This window comes from Rhodnius prolixus, unplaced genomic scaffold, assembly GCF_049639745.1.
Source record: "Rhodnius prolixus isolate KJV_2025 unplaced genomic scaffold, Rpr scaffold_4, whole genome shotgun sequence".
Lineage (NCBI taxonomy): Eukaryota > Metazoa > Arthropoda > Insecta > Hemiptera > Reduviidae > Rhodnius > Rhodnius prolixus.
The window spans coordinates 1,472,664-1,494,453 of NW_027411614.1; the positions used below are offsets into that span (position 1 = coordinate 1,472,664).

At 36.1% G+C, this 21,790-nt stretch overlaps 1 protein-coding gene across 4 annotated transcripts in view; it reads right to left on the reverse strand.

The window, feature by feature from the left end:
* Dyrk2 (Dual-specificity tyrosine phosphorylation-regulated kinase 2) overlaps positions 1–21,790 on the reverse strand; it is a 391,634-nt gene that overhangs the window by 290,765 nt on the left and 79,079 nt on the right. The window contains exon 1 of one of the 4 annotated variants that reach the window (XM_074130629.1): positions 3,411–3,544. The exons of the other annotated variants lie outside the window; for them this stretch is intronic. Coding sequence (XP_073986730.1) covers positions 3,411–3,482 — 72 coding nt within the window. The 5' untranslated portion in view covers positions 3,483–3,544. Of the gene's footprint in view, positions 1–3,410; positions 3,545–21,790 lie in introns of those variants that run through there. 4 annotated transcript variants of the gene reach the window in all.

Here is a 21,790-nt window from a genome sequence, read left to right on the forward strand (position 1 = left end):
CAAAAAAATCAATAAATTTTTAGGAAGTATCCCGAATAATGGAAGAGATAGTGCGATTGTCGGAGATTTGTCCGTAAATGCAGCGGTCCCTTGATTGTCATTTCGTCAGCCCTACCAGTTATTCCAGTTCACCCAAAAAAGTTTAAACATTTTAAAATATATATTTTTTTAAATCTTTTATTGGAATTTACCACTGCAACGGTTGTTGCAACAAGAAAATGTGACAAAAACATGATAAAAAAAAAGTACGTGAAAATCACGAGTGGAGAAGGCGACCCCAGTGATGTCACTCCAGTAACGTGCTTTTGCTATACTGCTCTCACTATAAGAATAGATCGCGGGGCCAACTTCTCCTTAGAGGATTACCTGGTAATGTGGATGGAAGATAGGCGTTCTATGAGAGGGTTAGGGATGAGCTGCTGTAGAGTGGAATGAAATTTGAGAGAAAACGAGTGTTAGCAAGATCTGTAATGAAAGGGATTTTGAGATCGTTGTGAATGGTGAGCGTTAAGAAGTTTTCGTAGTATTTTTGACTATAATGACTGGAGTCGTAGTGAGTTGGAACGCTTAGTCGATCCCCAAAAAGTGTAAGAGAGCATATGTGATATAATATACTCGTAATGTCTTGAATGAAGTTTGGAGAAGGCACCCAGTGGCGACACTCCATTAATGTGAATAGATGCACTATACTGTTATGAGGAGAGTAGGTCGCGGGGGCCATCTTCTCTTCAATCTCCTTGGAGGATTACCTGTGTAATGTGGAAGAATATAAGTGTTCAATTAAAGGATTAGGATGAGCTGCTGTAAAGGAATGAAATTTTAAGAAACGAGTTTTAGTAAGGTCCGTTAATGAAAGGGATATTGAGGTCATTATGGGTTGGTGAGGTTAGAAATATTGAATGGAGCATTAAGAAGTTTTCGTAGTATTTTTGGACTGTACAGTGTGAATGTGCAGAGAATTGGAACGTTTTTAGTCGATCCCCATACTTCGATGCCGTATGACCAAATAGGTCGCAGTAACAGCAGATAACTTATAAGAGGGATTAGCTATGTGGTTAGCATACTGGACTCCCACGCGGAGGTCCCGGGTTCGAATCCAGCTGCTGACCCTTAGATTTTTTCTTCCTAGGAGCTTCTTACAGCTCACTGTCCGGTGATGGACAGTGTTGTCTGTAAAGAGAGAACACTGTCCGGAGGCCGGCAGTGCACTGGAAAAAGCTCCGGGCGCCAATAACCATAGATGTTGACGCGCCTTAAATCATAAAAAAAAAAAAAAAAAAAAAAAAAAGAGTCTTTTGTTTTGTAGGTTAAGTTTCAAACGTTTATCAAGTAGTCTGGCGAGAAGTTTTAAAATATTTAAATTTTAAAACTGATTAAATTTTTCAATCAATTTTAAGGTTATAAGAACGATGAGAGTATTAAGTTGGCAAATGTTGGCTAGATTTATTTTTATAAATTTGAACTCATACAAGAATTTTGAGAATCATGAATGACCTAAATAAAACTCAATGGACTGCGATCTGATTTACGTTAATAAATGAACAACAACAACAACAAGGTTATTTCATTCAATTTTTCACTCTCTCTCTCTCTGCGCTACAAAGAAGAGAGAATAAGTAATACTGGTGAAATGAAGAAGGGTGTATATTCTAGCATTAGGAGGCGCTCTCAGAACAAGGGAGAGATCTCAATAAGTCAAAGAGAAGAATGTAGGTCGTGGTATAGGCTAAACGATCACCAGATTGATTTCATCAATCAGGAATTGAAGGTCGTCACGGACTGATTCTGTAATAAAGAAGAGAAGAAAAATTTTTGATTCAACTACTCAGGTGTATTCAATTTTTCTTTTATCGATGATTATATTTCTTATTTCGTAGAAATGGAGAGATCGGGATAATTGGTTGATATTTATCCATAAACAGTTCCCATCTTTAATTGATTTGAAGAGGGGGGGGGAACATGGGACCGACGAAACTTCGAAACAAGATTTGCGGTCCATCTTCTGAAGGAAACAACAACAACAAAATTTGGCCATCATCCAAAGCGCAATTTGTTGTGGGAACTGCTCAGAAATTCGTAGCCAAAATAAGATCTTTCTTGTCTAGATACCCGGGCTTGTCCCCCCCCCCCACACAAAAAAAATGATCCTGTGCAACTCCCACAAAACCTGAACCCTTTTTTACGGCGTGGCAAAATTTCTTGTCATTAAAGAGGTAGCAAAAATAAGTTGCAGGTGTGGTAAGGAAAAGTTTAATAGCAGCTATTGGCATTAACTTAATCTTTCAGGAAGTTGATCATTTCACCGCGCATCATTGCAGATGTGGTTTAAACAAATTAATGTATAGCATAAGCCAGACACAGAAGACAACTTGTACAGAGGCTCCTATGTCAGCTAGAAGATCTAACAATAGCATTGCACGGTTTAGCGTAAGAGATTTAAACTTCACTTGTGCTGTGACGGAAGTATTGTGCAAGACGGAAATATAAGTGAAGCGGAAATTACAACCAACTGATTCATCTAGCTCTGATGATGGATGAAAGTCTTAAACCGGATGTTCTTTGGTCTCAGGAGTGTAGTGATGTATCCATGTTTCATCCACAGTGACGAAACGACGCTTAAAGTCCTGCGGATTCTTCTGGAACAGCTGCAAACCGTCCTTGCAACACTTCACACGATTTCGTTTTTGGTCAAGCGTGAGCAATCGCGGCACCCATCTTGCGGATAGCTTTGTCATGTCCAAATGTTGATGCAAAATATTATGTACCCGTTCATTCGAGATGCCCACAGCACTAGCAATTTCACGCACCTTCCACTCTTCTGTCATCCATCACCATATCATGGATTTTATCAATGATTTCTGGAGTAGTAAACTCAACAGGGCGTCCAGAACGTTCAGCGTCACTTGTGCCCATATGGCCACTCCGAAAATTTTCAAACCACTTATAAATTGTTCTAATCGAAGGTGCAGAGTCACCATAATGTTTATCAAGCTTCTCTTTAGTCTCCTGGGATGCCAAAAAAAAAAAAAAAAAAAAACATGCCGGGCAATGACGGATAAAATCGAAATGAGGTATTTGAGTTATCTTTAGGTTTCGACATTAATAATGGTTTTAAGGCTTATTCGATTGTAGGAATTGAATGCACTTATGAAAATTAGAACGCTTCTTGAACCCCCACATGTTTCCCAGCGGAACTCGCGATCGATTACTCTTTCAGTAAATCGATATCGTTTGTACATCTCTTTGTCTTTAATATCATGAACATTCAGTACTATAAAACAAAAACCATGAATACTCATATTTTTAGATGGAACATTTTGTCTCTACCTTAGCAATAATCTTGATGCAACAAAAGTTTTTTATCAATCAATCAAGTAATCAACCAATGAATATATTATAAAAATACTTACGGTATGATTACGTTTTTCTTTACGGCGCAGCTCACATCCACGAAGCATTTTCTCCATATTGATGAAAATCATCTTGACGATTAAATAACTTTGATGTTAATAAATTTAAATTCACAATATCAGCAAAAATAAATTGTAAAAATAAATCAATGATTTCAAGAATATATATTTAAACATTAACAAGTTAATCTTTAAAAAAAAAAAAAGGGAGCTGAAAACTGAACAGAACTTTTTAACTGAAACAGTTTGAGGGTGCGTAGCGTACTAAAAAGCTCAACCGCTCAGCACCTGGACGCCATGGTGAAGTGGGTGGAGGGAGAGTATAGTCAAAGGCTAAATATATCACTTTATGAGCGCCAAGCAAAAAATAATTATCGGAACGTCGTGCAATTTTCCTCAGAATGTGAGGCGAGAGATAAACAGGAAAAGTTTTAAAAAGAGAAAAACAAACTCATTTTTTACTCATCGCTAAAGTATGTCCACCAATGAGCAAAAAAAAAAAAAGATCTGTTGAAAATAAAAATTCCTCACTACTTTTTATTAATGACGTCGATGTGAGCAAAGCAATAATAATTATTTGGAGCGAACACCTACTCCAGTTTCTCTTACTCTCAAGGTTTTAACTCACAAAAAAAAAGAGGTTTTTCGGAAAAACCGCTCTAAAAAAAAACTGGCCCTTAAAAGAAAGTCCCCCCAAAGAAATGTGTGGATTATGGGCGTAAACTTTTCGGCTCTCAGGTTAGTCTACGTGCACATTAAAAGCTACTAGCAACTAACACCTGGGGAGAAAAAAACGCTTCAAAAAACCAAGACGCGATATACGAGGGTCGTTTGAAAAGTGCGTGCAAAGTCAGAGAGATAGCACCACTGGCGCGTATCGAGGTTATGTTTAGTTAGTAGCTTCTCTTGGAAGAACACACACACCAAGTTTCAGCCAGATCGGTCTATTTCTTTGTGTTTGGCATTCGTTTGAATCGAGGAAGTCGAGTGATTTTCAAAAAATGGACGAAAAAGAATTTCGTGTGTTGAATTCAACACTACTTTATGAAAGGCAAAACTCCTCAGGAGACTAAAGAGAAGCTTGATAAACATTATGGTTACTCTGCACCTTCGATTAGTACAGTTTATAAGTGGTTTCAAAATTTTCGGAGTGGCCATATGGGCAAAAAGTGACGCTGAACGTTCTGTACGCCCTGTTGAGGTTACTACTCCAGAAATCATTGATAAAATCCATGAAATGGTGATGGATGACAGAAGAGTGGAAGGTGCGTGAGATTGCTAGTGCTGTGGGCATCTCGAATGAACGGGTACATAATATTTTGCATCAACATTTGGACCATGACAAAGCTATCCGCAAGATGGGTGCCGCGATTGCTCACGCTTGACCAAAAACGAAATCGTGTGAAGTGTTGCAAGGACGGTTTGCAGCTGTTCCAGAAGAATCCGCAGGACTTTAAGCGTCGTTTTGTCACTGTGGATGAAACATGGATACATCACTACACTCCTGAGACCAAAGAACAATCTAAACAATGGGTTACCAAGGGGGAATCTGCGCCAAAAAAGGCGAAGACCGTTCCTTCAGCCGGAAAGATTATGGCGACACTGTCTTTTGGAATTCGCAAGGGATAATCCTCATCGACTATCTGGAAAAGGGTAAAACTATTACAGGTGCATATTATTCATCGTTATTGGACCGTTTGAAAACCGAGCTGCAAGAAAAAAGCCCACAATTGGCCCACAAAAAAGCCCTTTTCCATCACGACAACGCACCAGCTCACACCTCAGCAGTTGTGGTCGCAAAATTAATGGAAATAGGGTTCCAACTCGTTTCACATCCCCTCCTATTCTCCAGACTTGGCTCCCTCGGACTACTATTTGTTCCCCAATATGAAGAAATGGCTGGCGGGAAAAAGATTTTATTCAAACGAGGAGGTGATTGCAGAAACGAATGGCTATTTTTCAGACTTGGACAAATCCTATTATTCGGAAGGGATCAACAAACTAGAGCAGCGTTGGACGAAGTGTATAAGCCTAAAAGGAGACTATGTTGAAAAATAAAAAAGGTTTACCCCAAAAAATTAAGTAGTTTTTATTTTTGCACGGACTTTTCAAACGACCCTCGTACAATCAATTTAAGGTTTCTCGTTCTTCAAAATGGCTCTATCAACGATCAAAATTGCCCAACATTGTGCCAAGCGCTAGCCAAATTTTGTATATCCTACCCCCAAAAATACATCACACTTTCCTGCCTAGAAAAAAAAAAGAAATCATTTCCGGTGAATATTCCACTTCGAAAATGTGTTGCCGATTCCAATAACTCTTCCTTCTTCCGGAAAGAGGTTCAATCATATTTCTGCTACTTTCTTCTATTAATATCTAGCCTAGATAATAATCAAAGAGAGAAACGATTATCCCAAAATTTCACATTCCATTTCCCAAGTACTTGGTTGGAAAAGTGAAATGCTAGCCATTGTGATGAAATCATAATAAAAGGAAAACTACAAGAAATTTCTAACGATTCTTCTAAAATGTTCATGAAGAAATTATATTAGGAAAATTTATAAAATCAGTAAAAACTGTAAAACTAGTTGCATTTTCAAGGAAAATAAAATTTAGAGTAAATGTGAAAATTGAAAATAGAATAGAACAGAAAACAAAAGAGCACTTTTATTCCTGTACCATCTTTTTAGAATATCGAAACTTCTTACAAACTTCTTCTTAAGTCCATCTTTATATCGCTAGCCGTCGGTGCTAAATCCTGGTGGTAATGGAGGGTTAGAAAAGTGACAGAAGCGAAAACTATCTAATGCTTACAGGCTCTTCTCACAGATACATCCTCTAGATTGTCATTTCCATTTCTTCTTTCTCAAAACCTGAACAAACTAACCAATCACAAATCAGTGAGTAAATCACATAAGTTTCTTCAGCCTTCAGAGCCAATGATCAAAGGAGGCGGCTGGCCTTGTTCAACTAATTCGTAGTGATCTTGTGACTATCACAAGATAGAGATTAAACTTTTGCCCCTCGTCTAGCCTCGTCAAGTCCCTTGATAGTAAGTACCATGTGCGCAGTCACCATCATGGTTAAATTTGACTGTAAGGTAAACCTATTTAAGTCTTGTGAGTCACAGCATGGATAAATGTGAGTGTAAGATAGTCCTATATAAGTTTCGTGAGTCGTCAAGACGGTTAAATGTGAGTGTAAGATAGTCCTATTTAAGTTTCGTGAGTCGTCAAGACGGTTAAATGTGACTGTAAGATAGTCCTATTTAAGTCTAGTGAGACACCATCATGGTTAAATTTGACTGTAAGGTAAACCTATTTAAGTCTTGTGAGTCACAGCATGGTTAAATGTGAGTGTAAGATAGTACTATATAAGTCTAGTGAGTCACCAGAATGGTTAAATGTGAGTGTAAGATAGTCCTATTTAAGTTTCGTGAGTCGTCAAGACGGTTAAATGTGAGTGTAAGATAGTCTTACTTAAGTCTCGTGAGTCGTCAACATGGTTAAATGTGAGTATAAGACAGTTCTATATAAGACTAGTGAGTAGTCAAAAAGGTTAAATGTGAGTGTTGAAACTGCATTTATGTTTACAGAAATTGCCACTAGAGTTCTCCACCGGATGGAGTATAAAGTTAGCTTGCAGCCTATTTAATGGCGGCTAACTAGCCTATTTCTCTTTTATCTATTTCATGATTAAACAATACAAATTCTCAACTTTTTTGATTGTGTTAACGATAATTGGGTAAAACATGAGGTATTATACCAAAAGAAATTTTATTTAACTTGTTTTTAAAGGGAAATTTTTTTCTTGTTTAAATCAAAAGTTTATCAAATACCTATGGGAGAAATGTTGGAAAAAAAATTTTAAATTAATTATTTCATTGAAATTATTGAGTGCAAAGTATTGGCCAATCACAATGCAGTAAGGTTATAGACTGTGGGCGGGCCATGCCCACCTGTAGTTTAGCCACGCCCCGTCCAATGATAACCAGTTGTGGGCTGGTCAAAGCGTATTTAACAATGGTGCATCAATTTTTCTAAATCATTTATTATTTTCTCATATTTTATTAACTTTTTATCGTATTTTTAGAATATATTATTAATCTTACGTAAATATTGAGGAAAAATGCTAACAAATTATTCAAGACTGAATTTTCAAGCAATCTTTTTTAGAGTTAAGATCGTTTTCGAATAGTTTTCGCAAATATTCGACAGTTTCACTTCACTTTCTCATGAAAAGAATCTCGTATGAACACTCACATGACTTTTTCTTACCATAATTTACCAATATAATTGAATTTTCTTGTAACTTAGAATTGCATTAAAAACAGATCAATTTAATAATAAAGTTGATAGAGTGCGACACATTCCCTCTGAACCAAACTATTAACTAAGACAAAATTACAAGCCAAACTGACATTTAAGCTTAAGCACGCCATTAGATCAGCTTCAAATGAATCAGTTTGGCTAATTCACAGTAAATTATAGAAAAAGCCTTTCTTTGAAATTGCTTTTCCGGTGTATTGATTGTCTTTCTTCTTGGAAGTTTGGTTAGAATTTAATAATCAAATACTTAGAGGTAGTAAATCCCTAAAATTCCTAAAATTGAAGTTTAGAAAACCTTATTTAACCCCCTCCTAAATAAATAAAGTTGCTTGGAAAAAAACGATTGTTGTAGTGTTCGTAATGTAATGTTCCTACATGTATGTTGTGTGTAAATGAAGTTTAGAAAAATATATTGATTCTCGAAATAATTGCTTGCTTACTGTAAACATATTGCATAATGTGATCGGCTGATTCTCTTCAAATTTTGAACATCAGTTTTACTTTTAAATCGTTTTAATATTTTATATATGTTATACTGGTACATTTTACTGGAATGGCACTTAGACGAAAGTCCCTCTTTCTCTACTCTAAAGAGATCTTTATATGGATTTCTCTTGGAAAATGTTTCAAATAAATGTTGTAGATCATTTTGAGATTCGCTCAAGATTCTCCGAATTTAACGTAAATCATCACAGCTAATTCCAACTCACCGTTTTAAACAATTCAATAACAATTATTGCCACTTCGCTCTGGGTAGATCTATTTACATTATAAGAAAAGTAGGCACGGCCAATGTTATCATACTTAAATGAAAGTAATAAATGTTTACATAGAAAAACTATTTACATTTTACTATGTAAAATAATAATGTAAAATGAAACTTGCAATTTTATTACTTAACAATAGAAATTCTTGCTTTCACATAGATTTTATGATAACTACAAACCTAGAAATAGTAAAATGTATTACAATACTATTTCTAGTAAGGCTAAGTAGTGAAAGTTCACAGCATAGATGTTGGGTTAAATTTATTATTACTATTTAGAAGCATTTTCACTAAAATTGTCTTTATCATCATCACTAAAATGATCATTTCTACAAACATCAACAAAATATCTTGCCCCCACCACCACCACCACCATCAGCATCCAGTGAAAAGAACCACATCTACTATAACTAATGAAATCACCTTATCTCCCTAACCTAGATAGCCTCTGTTTCTCTGTGTTCTTTGATTCTTCACAGTTGCACGATTTTATCTGGTTTGAAAGCAACCACCAGAGAGGTAAAGTTAAGGTGATAGTTTTTGCCTAGTTTTACATTATCTGTACCGTTAGTTTTCCTTTTCTTTAAAGAAGAATTGCTTGAGAAAACAAGAAGTAGAAGAAGAACTCTTTAAACTAATTAAATAGGTTAGGTATTTGTTTAGTTTTTAACTCCCAATTGTAGTAAAATTTCTGCGACATATGGGATAAATCTGATTACATCGAGAGTCCCTTTAATCGAAATAATCCTGGAAAGAAATTCTTGTTGAGGAAGTTGCAGAGAAGATAGCCTGAAAATACGATATGTGGGGATAGAAGTCTCAGGCAAAGAGATAAGATAAGATAAAAATTTATTTAATACACAAAATATATACATATATACATTGGAGAGCCAGTTATGTACTATAACCTCCAGACATAGTTCCAGAAATTGTACAAACAAATGAAATTAAATTATATATTAAGGGGAGAAACAATGAAAAACCTCCAGCTTATACAGGCAAGGACAGCAAGTGGCAGATCCGAGGGTTATGGAATGGATTAATTTTATTGGCTTGTGGAGGAGTGCTATCATCTGGCAGATAGAAGATACTGGAGGAGTAATTTTCAAGGAACCAACCCAGTGAGTGGGTTTGCAGAAAATAACTTATTGGACCTTATCTTTTTTAAACATTATTTATTTTAATAAATGCAATACATTTTTTTTGCAAATGCAGTGGTAGGTTGATAACAATATGAAACAACATGAGAGTAGCCACTGATGATGAAACACCCAAAGAAATGCTATGCACTGACACTTTACCACATTAAGAAGGTAAACGGTGGCCACCGGTGCTTCAACTGTCTTGGAGGATCTTTTGCTGAAAGTTAGGGAATGAATCTAGAGGGAACTGAGTGGCGTGAAACTTGGCATGGCAGGGCTCTTGCAGCTTCAAGAACAAAGGAGATCTCGGTGCAAGGTAGAGTTCTTAGAAATAAAATAAAGGAGTATTAGTGATTTGATGGAGTGGATTTTTGATTGAAAAGATTGGTTTCCTTGATACTGGAAGCTTTTATTCCAGATGTCCAGACAGGTTTGAGTATCACATAGTATAGATTAAGTCGTCTGTTGTTCAGTGTAAGTTTCGATCGATTGTCCAAGAAGTCTAGAGAGAAGTTCGAATCGTCTAGTTAAAAGTCTAGTATGTGGATTCACAGGTTGGGCGTTTGTCCATGCAAAGTAAGTAAAGTAAAGTAGTGCCTATTTTTTCAGGCGGGCTTTACGTCCAAATACCAAATTAGGTGTCGTGGTCGGAGGCGACTGGAAACATACTTTACTGTAAATTTCTTTTATTAAATAAAATCCAAGGCCTAGAAGACCGGGAATCGAACCCACTAAACCAACAATACATCTTAGCATTGCGGGTCTAGCCTATAACCGCTCTGGCTATTGAGGCGCCCACGCGTTTGTCCTGGAAGTGTCTCATGTACTTTTTATGCAATCTATTGTGATTATCTTGGTAAGCAGGCGGAAGGATAGTTCGCCTTAGGAAGAAAGTAAATGTAGTCACACTTCTTCTCATTTATTTCAATTCCCCCATTTCATTAGCGAAAGGGCTCAAGGGATTCTTTAGGGATTCAAGGGAGCGACAGGCAAGGACAGTAAAGGGAGTACACCCCTCTTAATCGAATTTCCCTGGAAAACTGTTCCAATGTCTACGTTCTTCACCACGATCAGTACAATTCATAAACAAAGTGTAAAGAAAATCGTTACAGCTATTTTTAAAAAAATTTAAAAAAAAAAGGAAGTGAAAAATCGATTTGATGAAGTGGTACTTCCGGTTCACAGGAAAGACCCAATGCAATTATAAAATTTTCAGCTTCCTGTTTTGTTTTTTTTTATTTTTTTAAAATAACACTTTTTAGCAGACTCCGGAAACTTACAAATGGATACTTCCGCTGTACAATCTAAGACGAAAGTTTGGCATGATTGCTAGACTTACCTAGTAAGAGAGAGTAAAATAAATAAAAAAAAATATTTACACCCAGGGGGGAGCCACTTTTTAGATCTTTTAACAGCACGCAATGGAGTCGATTTAACAAGAGGCTCACTTCAGATTCCCAGCTACTCCCTCCAAATAAAAGCTAATCTATAGATTCTTCCCAAATGGACAGCTAAATTAGTGGAGAAAATCAAATCGGTATCAAGATGAAATAAACAACAGATTACCTTCCACTTTCCCCTGGGGTAATTTATGGGGAAAAGTTGTTCTTTTAGTCCAATATTTATTTATTTTTATTTTTTAAATCAATTCCGATCTCAAGTTAAGGTTGGTGCAAATAACATCTCTTTTTTTTTTTGCTTTTTTTCAACTTATTAAGTTACTACACTACTATCTGTATTACATATATACAATAAGTAAATCTGTAAGTACTAAGATTAATTGGTACGTGAAGAGCAGGAGGAGAGAAACTACCCAGTGGCAGCACTCTCTACGGGATGTGATGATCTTTAGGTCTTCAGACCTCAAGAAAGTCGCGGAGCCACTGGCGATTCTGTCTGCGAGGTTGATTATTTGGAGGATTGTCAGAGGAGGCGAGAGACAGTACAAGAGGATTGGAGCTAGTCGAGAGAGCAGTATGGAATTTTTGATATTTAATCTTGGCGAGTTGGTCTATGAAGGGAATGTTGAGGTCGTTGTGAAGAGTGTGGTTAGTCATCGTAGAAAGGAGCGTCCAACTATCTGTCGGCAGTAGTTTTGATTGAAATGTTTTGTACAGTCCGTATGTTTGTAGGTTTGGCTGAACCCGCACAGCTCTAGTCCGTAAGTCCACATAGGTTTGAGGATAGTGTTGTATATTAATCGTTAGAGTTCAATGGGCAATTTAGAGCATCGTCCAAGTAGTCTGTAAAGCAGTTTCGCACGTTTTGTCATTGCTTGCCTTTTAAGTTTAGTGTGTGGGTTCCAATAGTACCCAAGATGATAAAACCCTACTAGCAAGTACCACCATTGGAAGTGAAGCGATTGCCAAACAATTTAAACTTGTTATCTCAAACGTCATTAAAATTCCAAAAATATCTAAAAATCTATTTTCCTAATTAATTAATTAATAATGGCGTCATTTTATTCTATTTTCTGAACAAATGAAAAATAATAATGATGTAAGGAGATAGAAACAAATGTTATCTCTTTGCAGGGTCACTGAGTTTTGTTGTTCATTAACAAAAAAAACAACAATTGGATCAAGAACATTTTAAAATAGAATATCAATGGAAGAAATAGACATAGAAGTCCAACAGCAGCAGCACGTTCGAAGAACATAATTTTGGCCATCCTAAGAGCTCATACTCGAATAGAGAGAGAATGGTGACTCACAAGAACGCTGAAAGTGACGCATAACAGGAAGCAATATTATCTGAGGCATTGACTATCGATAACAAGTTCGATTAACACAATATTTCCTTTACAATTTCAAACTAAAGTGCATGGTATATTGTTACAGTCAGACAAACTATAGCTGTATTATAGTATGTAAGTATACACATGTGCAGTTATGCCTTAACACATTCATAAGTTGAATAATGCATATTTGTTTTTATTTGTTTAAGGCAAGAAATAGTTAACGGGTCTGTCTTCTGGTTGGTAAACCAGTCCCCGCCAATCGGCCAGGAAAATGTAAACCAGTCGCCTTGTAGTTTTGATGGGAGGAAAATTTCTGATTTTTCTTTCTTTTTCTAATGTGCAGAGTTTTCTCTACCAGTTAATTTTTCCCTTGATCTCCTCTGGGTCAACAGAGTGCATTTTCTAAGCCTGAAAAAAAAAAAAAACTATATTAACTACTAAATAAAATCCAATGCTTAGTCCGGGAATCGAACCCAGTATTACATCTTACAGGGCCTCGTCCTGGATTTTCATTTCAGGCTATCGTAATGTCTTCCTCAGTCATTAACTTCCTATTTGTATAGCACGAATATAGCATCAATCCATACTTGAAAAAATTATGGATTCAAGAATTATATATATTATTATGATTAGAATTATAAATTCATTTCAAGTATGGATTTATGCTATATTCGTGCTATACAAATAGGAAGTTAATGACTGAGGAAGACATTACGATAGCCTGAAATGAAAATCCAGGACGAGGCCCTGTAAGATGTAATACTCGGTTCGATTCCCGGTCTAAGCATTGGATTTTATTTAATAGTTAATATAGTTTTTTTAGTCTCAGAAAATGCACTCTGTTGACCCAGAGGAGATAAAGGGAAAAATTAACTGGTGGAAAAAAAAAACTCTGCACATTAGAAAAAGAAAGAAAAATCAGGAATTTTCCTCTTATCAAAACTACAAGGGGGCAGTACAATCAGTCCCGTTTGGGCTCGCCCAAAATTTCTAATACAGCTCTCTATTAGGTTTCTTATCAATCTTATTCTCCCAGAAATGGTATTAAACCATTTTTTTTCTTTGTTAAAGTTGTGGATTTTGATGGTTATTCTTGAGTTAGAATCCTGGATGAACTCCAGGTTTGAGCGTCCAACGATTTTTTCCTCCCTTTTTCATATACAGTACAACCTCGATTAACCGGGCTGATCTCCGGCTATACCCACCCCGGAAAACTGAAATCCCGGTTAAACCGAATACACAGTATTACACAATAATACATTACTGTTTCGTCCCAGAGATCAACTCCTATCTTAGACGGTAATTCTTTTTTTCAATTTTTTAATTTTTTTTGTTTTTTTTACCGTGGTAAATCCCAAGAAATTCAGTACTAATTGCACCATAATTTGGGTTTTTTACATACATACAAACATATTATACATAATTTTATGGCCATTCAAGAAAATCAGGTATAAAAGAGTTGCTGCCACGCCTACAATTATGTTACATCGGAAGACAAAAAATTTTCACTGTCGCCACTGAAAATTAACTTTTGTTTCGGCGCCGATCCAGATGTTCTTATGATGACTCAACATGATCCCGGTTAATCCGAATCCCAGTTACCCGAGCACCGATTAATCGAGGTTCTACTGTAGTTTGTTCAAACTCACGACCAACTATAAAAGCGGTTTTCATCTATGAAATCTGCACGTCTGTGATATTTCCTCTCTTAGGTAGAGTAAAAGAAGTAAAAAAAAAAACAAAGCACCTGTGGACTTAGTATAACTTCGCTCACTGTGGTTAAAAATAAAATGTCAAGCATTGTACGAAGCAAGTTGTACAAGTGAGGAGGAATAGTACACTTTATTTAGTGAATGTAAGGAAAGATAAGCAGGTCTAGAGTTAAACGGAAGTAGTACTGAGTGGAGTTTGATAAAGTAGAGAGAAGAGCGAGAGAGACAGATGTATAGAGATTCTAACGGAGCAGACAGAGAGAGAAATTCAGCCGAGTAGTTTAGATTGTCCACGGCGGCTCGACGCGACAGACAGACAGACAAACACTTTGGCTAGATATACTACTCACACATTAGACTGGTCTATTGTATTTATAATGTTGAAGTGTGTGTGTGTGTGTGTGCGTGTACTCGGCTGGAGGCAATTCTCGTGACTCATTCACTTAATTGTCATGGAGCTGGCAACGCAACGCTGGCCATCTGACGCTTCACTTCTGACGCTTTACAAACTGTTCTCTCTTCTTTGCATCCTTTCACCGAACATGCGCACCAGAAGATTCATTAAAAATAATTTTCACATGATATTGTCTGTGCAGTTGCCATGGGAACAGCAACATTTAGTTTCTATCTCATAATATAGTTCTATATACTCGTATACTTTAATAAACTGATTGAATTTTCATTCAACATCAAACGAAATGGGTTGCTATCGGGCGGAAATCTATGTAACTTAGATTTTATCGGAAATAAACCTTTTTCGGTCATCCGAATAAAAAGCCCATCCGGTGTAAACACTCTCACGACTAACACCCTGTTGACAAATTAGTAATTAAGTTAAATGGCCCTAAAGCCCTCCTTGATAGAAGCCGAAAGTTATTTAGAATCTACCCTACTTCTTACCACTTCATCCCCTTAATCACTGCTTAATCCTAATATGCTTAACGACTTACCAGGCCACGATAGGTCAGAACGGTGTACCACAGTGTGTGTACTCCAGCCCCTTCGGTAGGCTACTTCGACAAAAGTAAAGGGAAGGCAGTAATGGTAATGAAGGAAGATTCTATAAGATCAGTTACCTAGACTACCATGGTTTAAGGGGAACTGTCACTAATAAATGGGTTGTTTACGACAATAAGCAGGCTGAGAGCGAACCACGCGGTGTGCGTGGGTCGTATCTTCACAGGATCAACAAAAAGGTCCTCTCTCCTCTTTGCGTAGATTGCAATGAGAAGGAGCATGATTTCAAACATATAATAATGATATGTCCACGTTATGTAGTAGAAAGGAAACAAATGTTTGACGGCTTATACAGGTATTTAGATGCACCATTTCGCTACGAAGACCAACATCTATGTGCTTAAATCTGTAGCAGAGCTAGCAAAGAAATATGAATGTATTTAAAAGTTATAGCCAATTAGAATGAATGGAAGAAAATGATTAGAAAAGGATTAAGTGATTTTAATTTCGGTTAAGCTATAAGGATGGCAGGAATATAGAGTACTGATCCAGCCATTAGCTGTAGTTTATGTAAATAGTTGTATATAGTAGAGGGATGAATGAGTGAAGCATTCATATTTATAAGTAATAAGTATACATAAATACAATAAGTATACATTCGTATTTACGACATAAGTAAGAATGGAGAGTGAGTGATATTCTAGTGATAAGCACCTAGACGAAGCTGGCTGTATGGCGAAAGCCAATGCCAAAAAAAAGGCAAAAAAAAATATAAAGATCTCATTATTCTGTGTTATATGTTAAAAAAATCTATGATATAAGCAGGTCTTGCCTGAAGATCTTCTACGAACAATGGGGCGGCTGCAATCGTGTCTGTTGACGCCAGCGTCTCCAAATAAAAAGATCCAAAACTTTGAGAAACTGGCACCTGGAACTGACACCGCCACTTTTTTTTAAAATAAGTGCCTCTTAGGAGAGGGTTAGACGGAGGTACGGTAGCCCTTGCACAGTAAAGATAGTCTGAAATGAAATCCTTTGATCCTTTAAACTGCGCATTCAACGGCAGGACCAGCTTTCTGTTTTACAGAGGGAAAAAAATAATGAAGGGAAATAGTATGCCTTATGCGTTATGTTGACCACTGACAGACAAAAAGACTTTTGAGTAAAGACTAATTTTTGCCATATCAGTGGACCTTAAAATGTAATCCAACGGTGAAGACGCGAAATCAAAAATCTGCACGATTAAATTTACTTCCTCTTAAGACAGGAAATTTAAATTGAAAATGATCTTATTGGATTGGGCTAGGAGATGAGTATGTATGTAAGTGTGACGAGTATAATAAACGTTTAATTCTCTTTTAAACCGAAAAAGAGATATTTAAAAATCAGTGTTGAGTAAGGAGAGCAAAAATTCATCGTTTCTCTCGATAAGAACTTCATAAAGACTCTTTTTACTGATGTTACTTTTATTGTAGAACTTTTTTCCATAAAATGAATTTTTTGGGAGGGAGCAGCTGGCATTTAAATGACAAGTGTCATTTGCTAGTGATAAATTTGAGCGATATTTATGGCTAATAAAAGCTGAGTGGAAATTCTCACTAAGAGAAAATCGTTTATGCGTCAGTCCCAGATTTTTCTTTAAAAAAAGATTTTTCTATTTAAAGGAGGGGGGCGCAATAAATCTGATACAATGAATTTTCAAAAGAGATAGGGACGTAAATCTCACGGAGGGGAAAAGAATTACCCGAACATATGGGCAATATTTTCTCTCTTGGAACTCCGTAAAACTGTCACCCGGGGGTTGTAGTAGGGTATAACTCTTGTCGGCTCACAAGAAGAAGTTAAATAATTGCTGGAGAGATAAAGTACAAAACATTTTTTTTTGTCTAATTTCATTTTAAAATAAATCTAGGCACCACTGTGAACTAATGTAGTAAATACAACCACTTAGAATATATTTTTAGAATTACTATTAAAATATATAATTTTTTTTTTTAAATTATGCAGCAAGGGCAGTGTTCTCTCGTTACAGTCGAAAAACTATTAGCTGTATCCGAATCCAGAATCTTCACATTGAAATCCACTACGCTAACCAGTTTCCTTTTCCTAATCCCTTTCCTGATAAGTGATGTATTGATTATGACTTAGATGCATTGCCCATTTTTTGGACACTTACAATGACGCAAATACAATTTGTACACTTGACATAATGACGTAAAACATGATAAAATCTCTTTGTGTAAAAGATAAATTCATCTCTCGCACACAATGCTCGCTCGACGTTTCTTCCCCTCCCCCCCCATAGAATGCGCATTTTTCGGCATGAACGGATTGACTAACTTTCAAGATGGACATCTTAGTCAAAGTAAGGCTTTATTGGCACGCAGTTGGGCGCTACGGTAGCCTAGTGGTTATAGGCTAGACCCGCAATGCTAAGATGTATTGTTGGTTTAGTGGGTTCGATTCCCTGGTCTGAGCCTTGGATTTTATTTTATGTGGTTAATAAAAGAAATTTACAGTAAAGTATGTTTGCTAGTCGCATCCGTCCACGACACCTAATTGGTAGTTGGACGTTAAGCCCCGCCTGAAAAAAATAGGCGTTTACTTTACTTTATTGGCACGCAGTTAATGGTGTCTGAGTTGAAAGAAAAATGATCTTAATCACTTTCGAGGCGTAAAAGTTCTGTTCTGAAAAAAACGCACTTCCGGTTACGCGTATTGGTTAATCTAATTATGCTTTAACAGGTAGCTACTTAAGTATTCATAGTATGTAAAACATTTTTACGTAAAGTTAATAACTTCCGCCTAAAAAAATTTATTTCCACATTCTGCACTGGTACGTACACCAAAACCAAAGATGTTGTTTGCAAATTAGTGATATGGGATAATCCACTGGGGAGCGGAAAGAATATAATTTTGTTCATTTTAGGGGCAATACTGTTTAGGAACAGACAGATTGAGTGAGGCTGTGAGACGATCACGAGTTGTCCAAGACGATTTCCCCGACCACCACCCCCCCCGCAGTATCCTGTTCTCGGTCGCTCTACCTGTCTAATGTAACGGGCTATGGTGATACACTCCGTTACAAGTGCCCACAGCCCGTCCATACAACACCACAACGCTATGACCTCGACAATAGCGCTGCCGCGACAGTAAACAACCTAACTATCGTATCCTCTCAGCTTAATAAATATTCCAACTTCTCTTCAGTAAGCTCAACTCATTTGGAGGGGGGGAAACCCCGGAGTGAACCTCACATGACTTCCTGTTCCCAAAGTTCTGATCCAAAAAATTGAACTCCGAATATTTAAGTCACATTTGATTCTTACTAAGACTAAACTGTTAAGTTCTAACTGTACTTAACGAAGTTTCAAAAATAAATTAGTAGAAAATGTAAACACGAAGTTTTCAGAAAAGCTAAGGAGTCATTTTCAAGAAAGTAAACCCATCCATTGAGTCATAAGATACTTAGAGTTAAGGAATTTTCCTCAAACTCGATTTTAGGAACCAATTAACTCTCCTTAATTAGTGCACATAAAATAGGAACGCTATGTTACTGTAAATCTCTCTTTAGAGAGAATATATTCATTCTCAATTAATGGAATTAACATGAAATTATACCCAATGTTTATTTGAATTATTTAAACAAATGAAATTCGTAATTTACATTTTTTAATTAATAAGATTTAAATTTCAATGACGTCCATTTTGTTCAATTATGCTCCAGAATATTTGCTGACGACCATCCATCAATTGAAAAAACATTTACCCAAGAAAGTGCTTCTTTAAGCAGTACTCGAGGAAAATATATATTAGGCTATCCTCAAAATATCATTTAAATGAAATGTATGGTCTCAGTAAACAAAAATTATTAATGCCTACTTTTTCAGGTGAAATTAGGTGTCGTGAACGGAGGCGACTAGCAAACATACTTTACTACAAAGTTCTCATATTAACCGTAAAATAAAATCCAAGGCCTATAGACCAGGGAATCGAACCCACTAAACCAACAATACATCTTAGCATTGCGGGTCTAGCCTCAAACCGCTCAGCTAACTCTTGGCGTCTATCTCTTATAATAAATATTCAATTGATTAATAAAAGAGCCATCGTTTGACCGAAATTACCAATTTTACGTGCTCTTTAACGCATTATTACCACAATAATGTTTCCAAAAATTTTTGTATTACATTGCGGAAATAGCCAGTCGTGTGTACGCATCAATTTATTTTCTTTTTTTGAACGAGAGAATAAGTTACAAAAAATTTTAAATCGCATGCACTAAAATTTATTAATTCTTTAAATAATTTATTAATAATTTCAATATTTATATTTGTATGATGCAACATTATCATATAGTATTTACATACAATAGATACATCGTATTTACATTTTTATAACTTTTACTTACTGTACAGTTATTTTTTCCATTATGAAAATGAAATATTGCTAATGATAGTGCCGGGAAATAAATAATGTTCTTTCACATGACTTTTAATCTCTTTCTAAAAGTTATATTTCCTATCATAGTTACTGATCCATAAATTGAAGGAATAGTTCAGGGTCGTACACATTGTATTTATTAATATGGAATAAAATTACTAATAAAAAGTATTAATAAGTCATAACTGTTCGGTTACAAGGTGGGCATTAATTAATAAAGGGTAATTTTATTAATTGAAATTGAAAGATCAGGTGTTTCTTTTATTTATCTAGAGCTGTTTTGCCAAGGAGACTTGCTTGTTAGGTTTTAAGATGGGCTAATTATTTAAATTTCTCAGCTGTAGGCTAACAACGCGTGGGCGTGTTCACACCACATTATTTACCAAGTAAAGATGATTCTGGTTTCCAGCATTTCAGATAGATATATAAACTTTATGTACTATAATTATGTACAATTAGTTGAGGGAAAAAAATGAAGCACCAATGACTTTAACCTTTATTAAATTTAACCTTCATAGGGAACGCTTTGGGACTAGGATAAAATAAGCTTGAGGAGGAAGTTACAGAAGGACGTGTTTAATTATTTTGTGTCTGCAGGGAATGGAAGGATGGTTAGGTGGCTATTTCGCGGCCTAGATTAGGGTTAGCATGACAATCTAGAATGAAAAGGAGTTACAGCTGACGGGGATAAAGGAGTGTATACATGGACCATGGAGAAAATGGGGGGTAGATCCTAGAACGTCGAGAAGAGGCGGTCGCAAGTCTGAGAAATTGGTTCTGATGTTTCTTGATGTTCCTACTTTATAGTTCAGGCTCCAGGCCTGAAGAGTAACACCGGTCTGTTCAGTTTAATTATATCCAAATTCTGTAAGTTTAAGTTTTAAATAGTTCACATGTTAGAAAGAGAATACAATACGAGAACTTCCCTGAAGAGCCTACCAACAAAGTTGCCATCTACGTCCTAGAGGGGTACAAATATCGTTCAAATAGTCGAAACGATTAAAATTGTACAAAAGATCGTTTTGATAATAAACTATAAGTGCTCCTTACATTAAAACGATTAGATTAGTGATACTAAGAATGCAATACACGAATGTCTTGCTGGTTAACAAACGTCTAATAACAGTTAGAAAGATTTCCAACTAATTTTGGCCCACACACATTCTTTGGGAACGGAAGGCTCTCAAAATACTCTCAAAATGGTTACAGGGTTACGGCTGAAGGGTAAGGGATGGAAAATTGTTCAAAGGGCTTTCTTTCACAATATCACTAGCTTTATTTGCGATTAATTAATTTATTACCGTAATTTCTTTAATTCTTAGCTGCCCTTGATAGGTTGTGATTCTTCCGTGTTTATTACGATACTTGACATGGTAAGACTCAATTCCTAGACTCCCAGGTTAAGTTCAAAGTTATATACCTTTACTTTAAATTAAAATATTACTTTTTCTAATACAGTATTAGAAAAAAACGGAAAAACAAATAATAGTTCTTCTTAATATGTGAAATACATGATCGATATACAATATTATCGATAAAAATTAAGGTTTAATGCCCTTTTTCTAATAAACATGCATTAAGTAGAAGATTGCCTGACCAAAAACCTCCTGGCTGACAAAATCGATACACATTTGCTTGCTTAGCTGAAATTGTTAGTGAGACAACAGCTCCCCTTAAGGGATGGGGGGGGGCTAGAATACATAAATCATACCCCCCTTCTCCCGCCAGCCTGGTTTATTAACTATCCTACAAGCTACCTGGTGAATCACTGCTCAATAAATAACGGTTCAAAATTTAATATCGCTGATTTGATCCCGTAGTATCACAAGTTACTGATCCATAAATGGCTGGAATATTCAAGATTTTTTTTTCTGTATCTCTGACCGTTTACAAAAGTTCATGCATTATCAGAGGTTGATAAATCAGTTTGGTGTAGTGATATCGATTTTGAAAATTGAGCTTCCGTCACAAATAAAATAACACTATTAAAATATGGTTAATGATTCCTAAGATGTACGGAAACGAAAGTAAGCTGGTAACAAACAACAGATCTTTTTTTTCACAGCCTCTGTAACTATATTAATTCTACATTTATTTACATTATGGATTGCTCTTTACTTCTTTGTAATCAGGAAATAGTATGGTGCCACTTATGGAGGAGGGAAGGGTGACTGGGAACGAACGGTTATGGGGGACGTGAATGTTGATGTTGTTGAGCGATTTGTGTCATCACTTCCTTCATGTTCTACTGGTGGAGCTCAATCAGGTTATAATATGTGAATGAGAGAACAT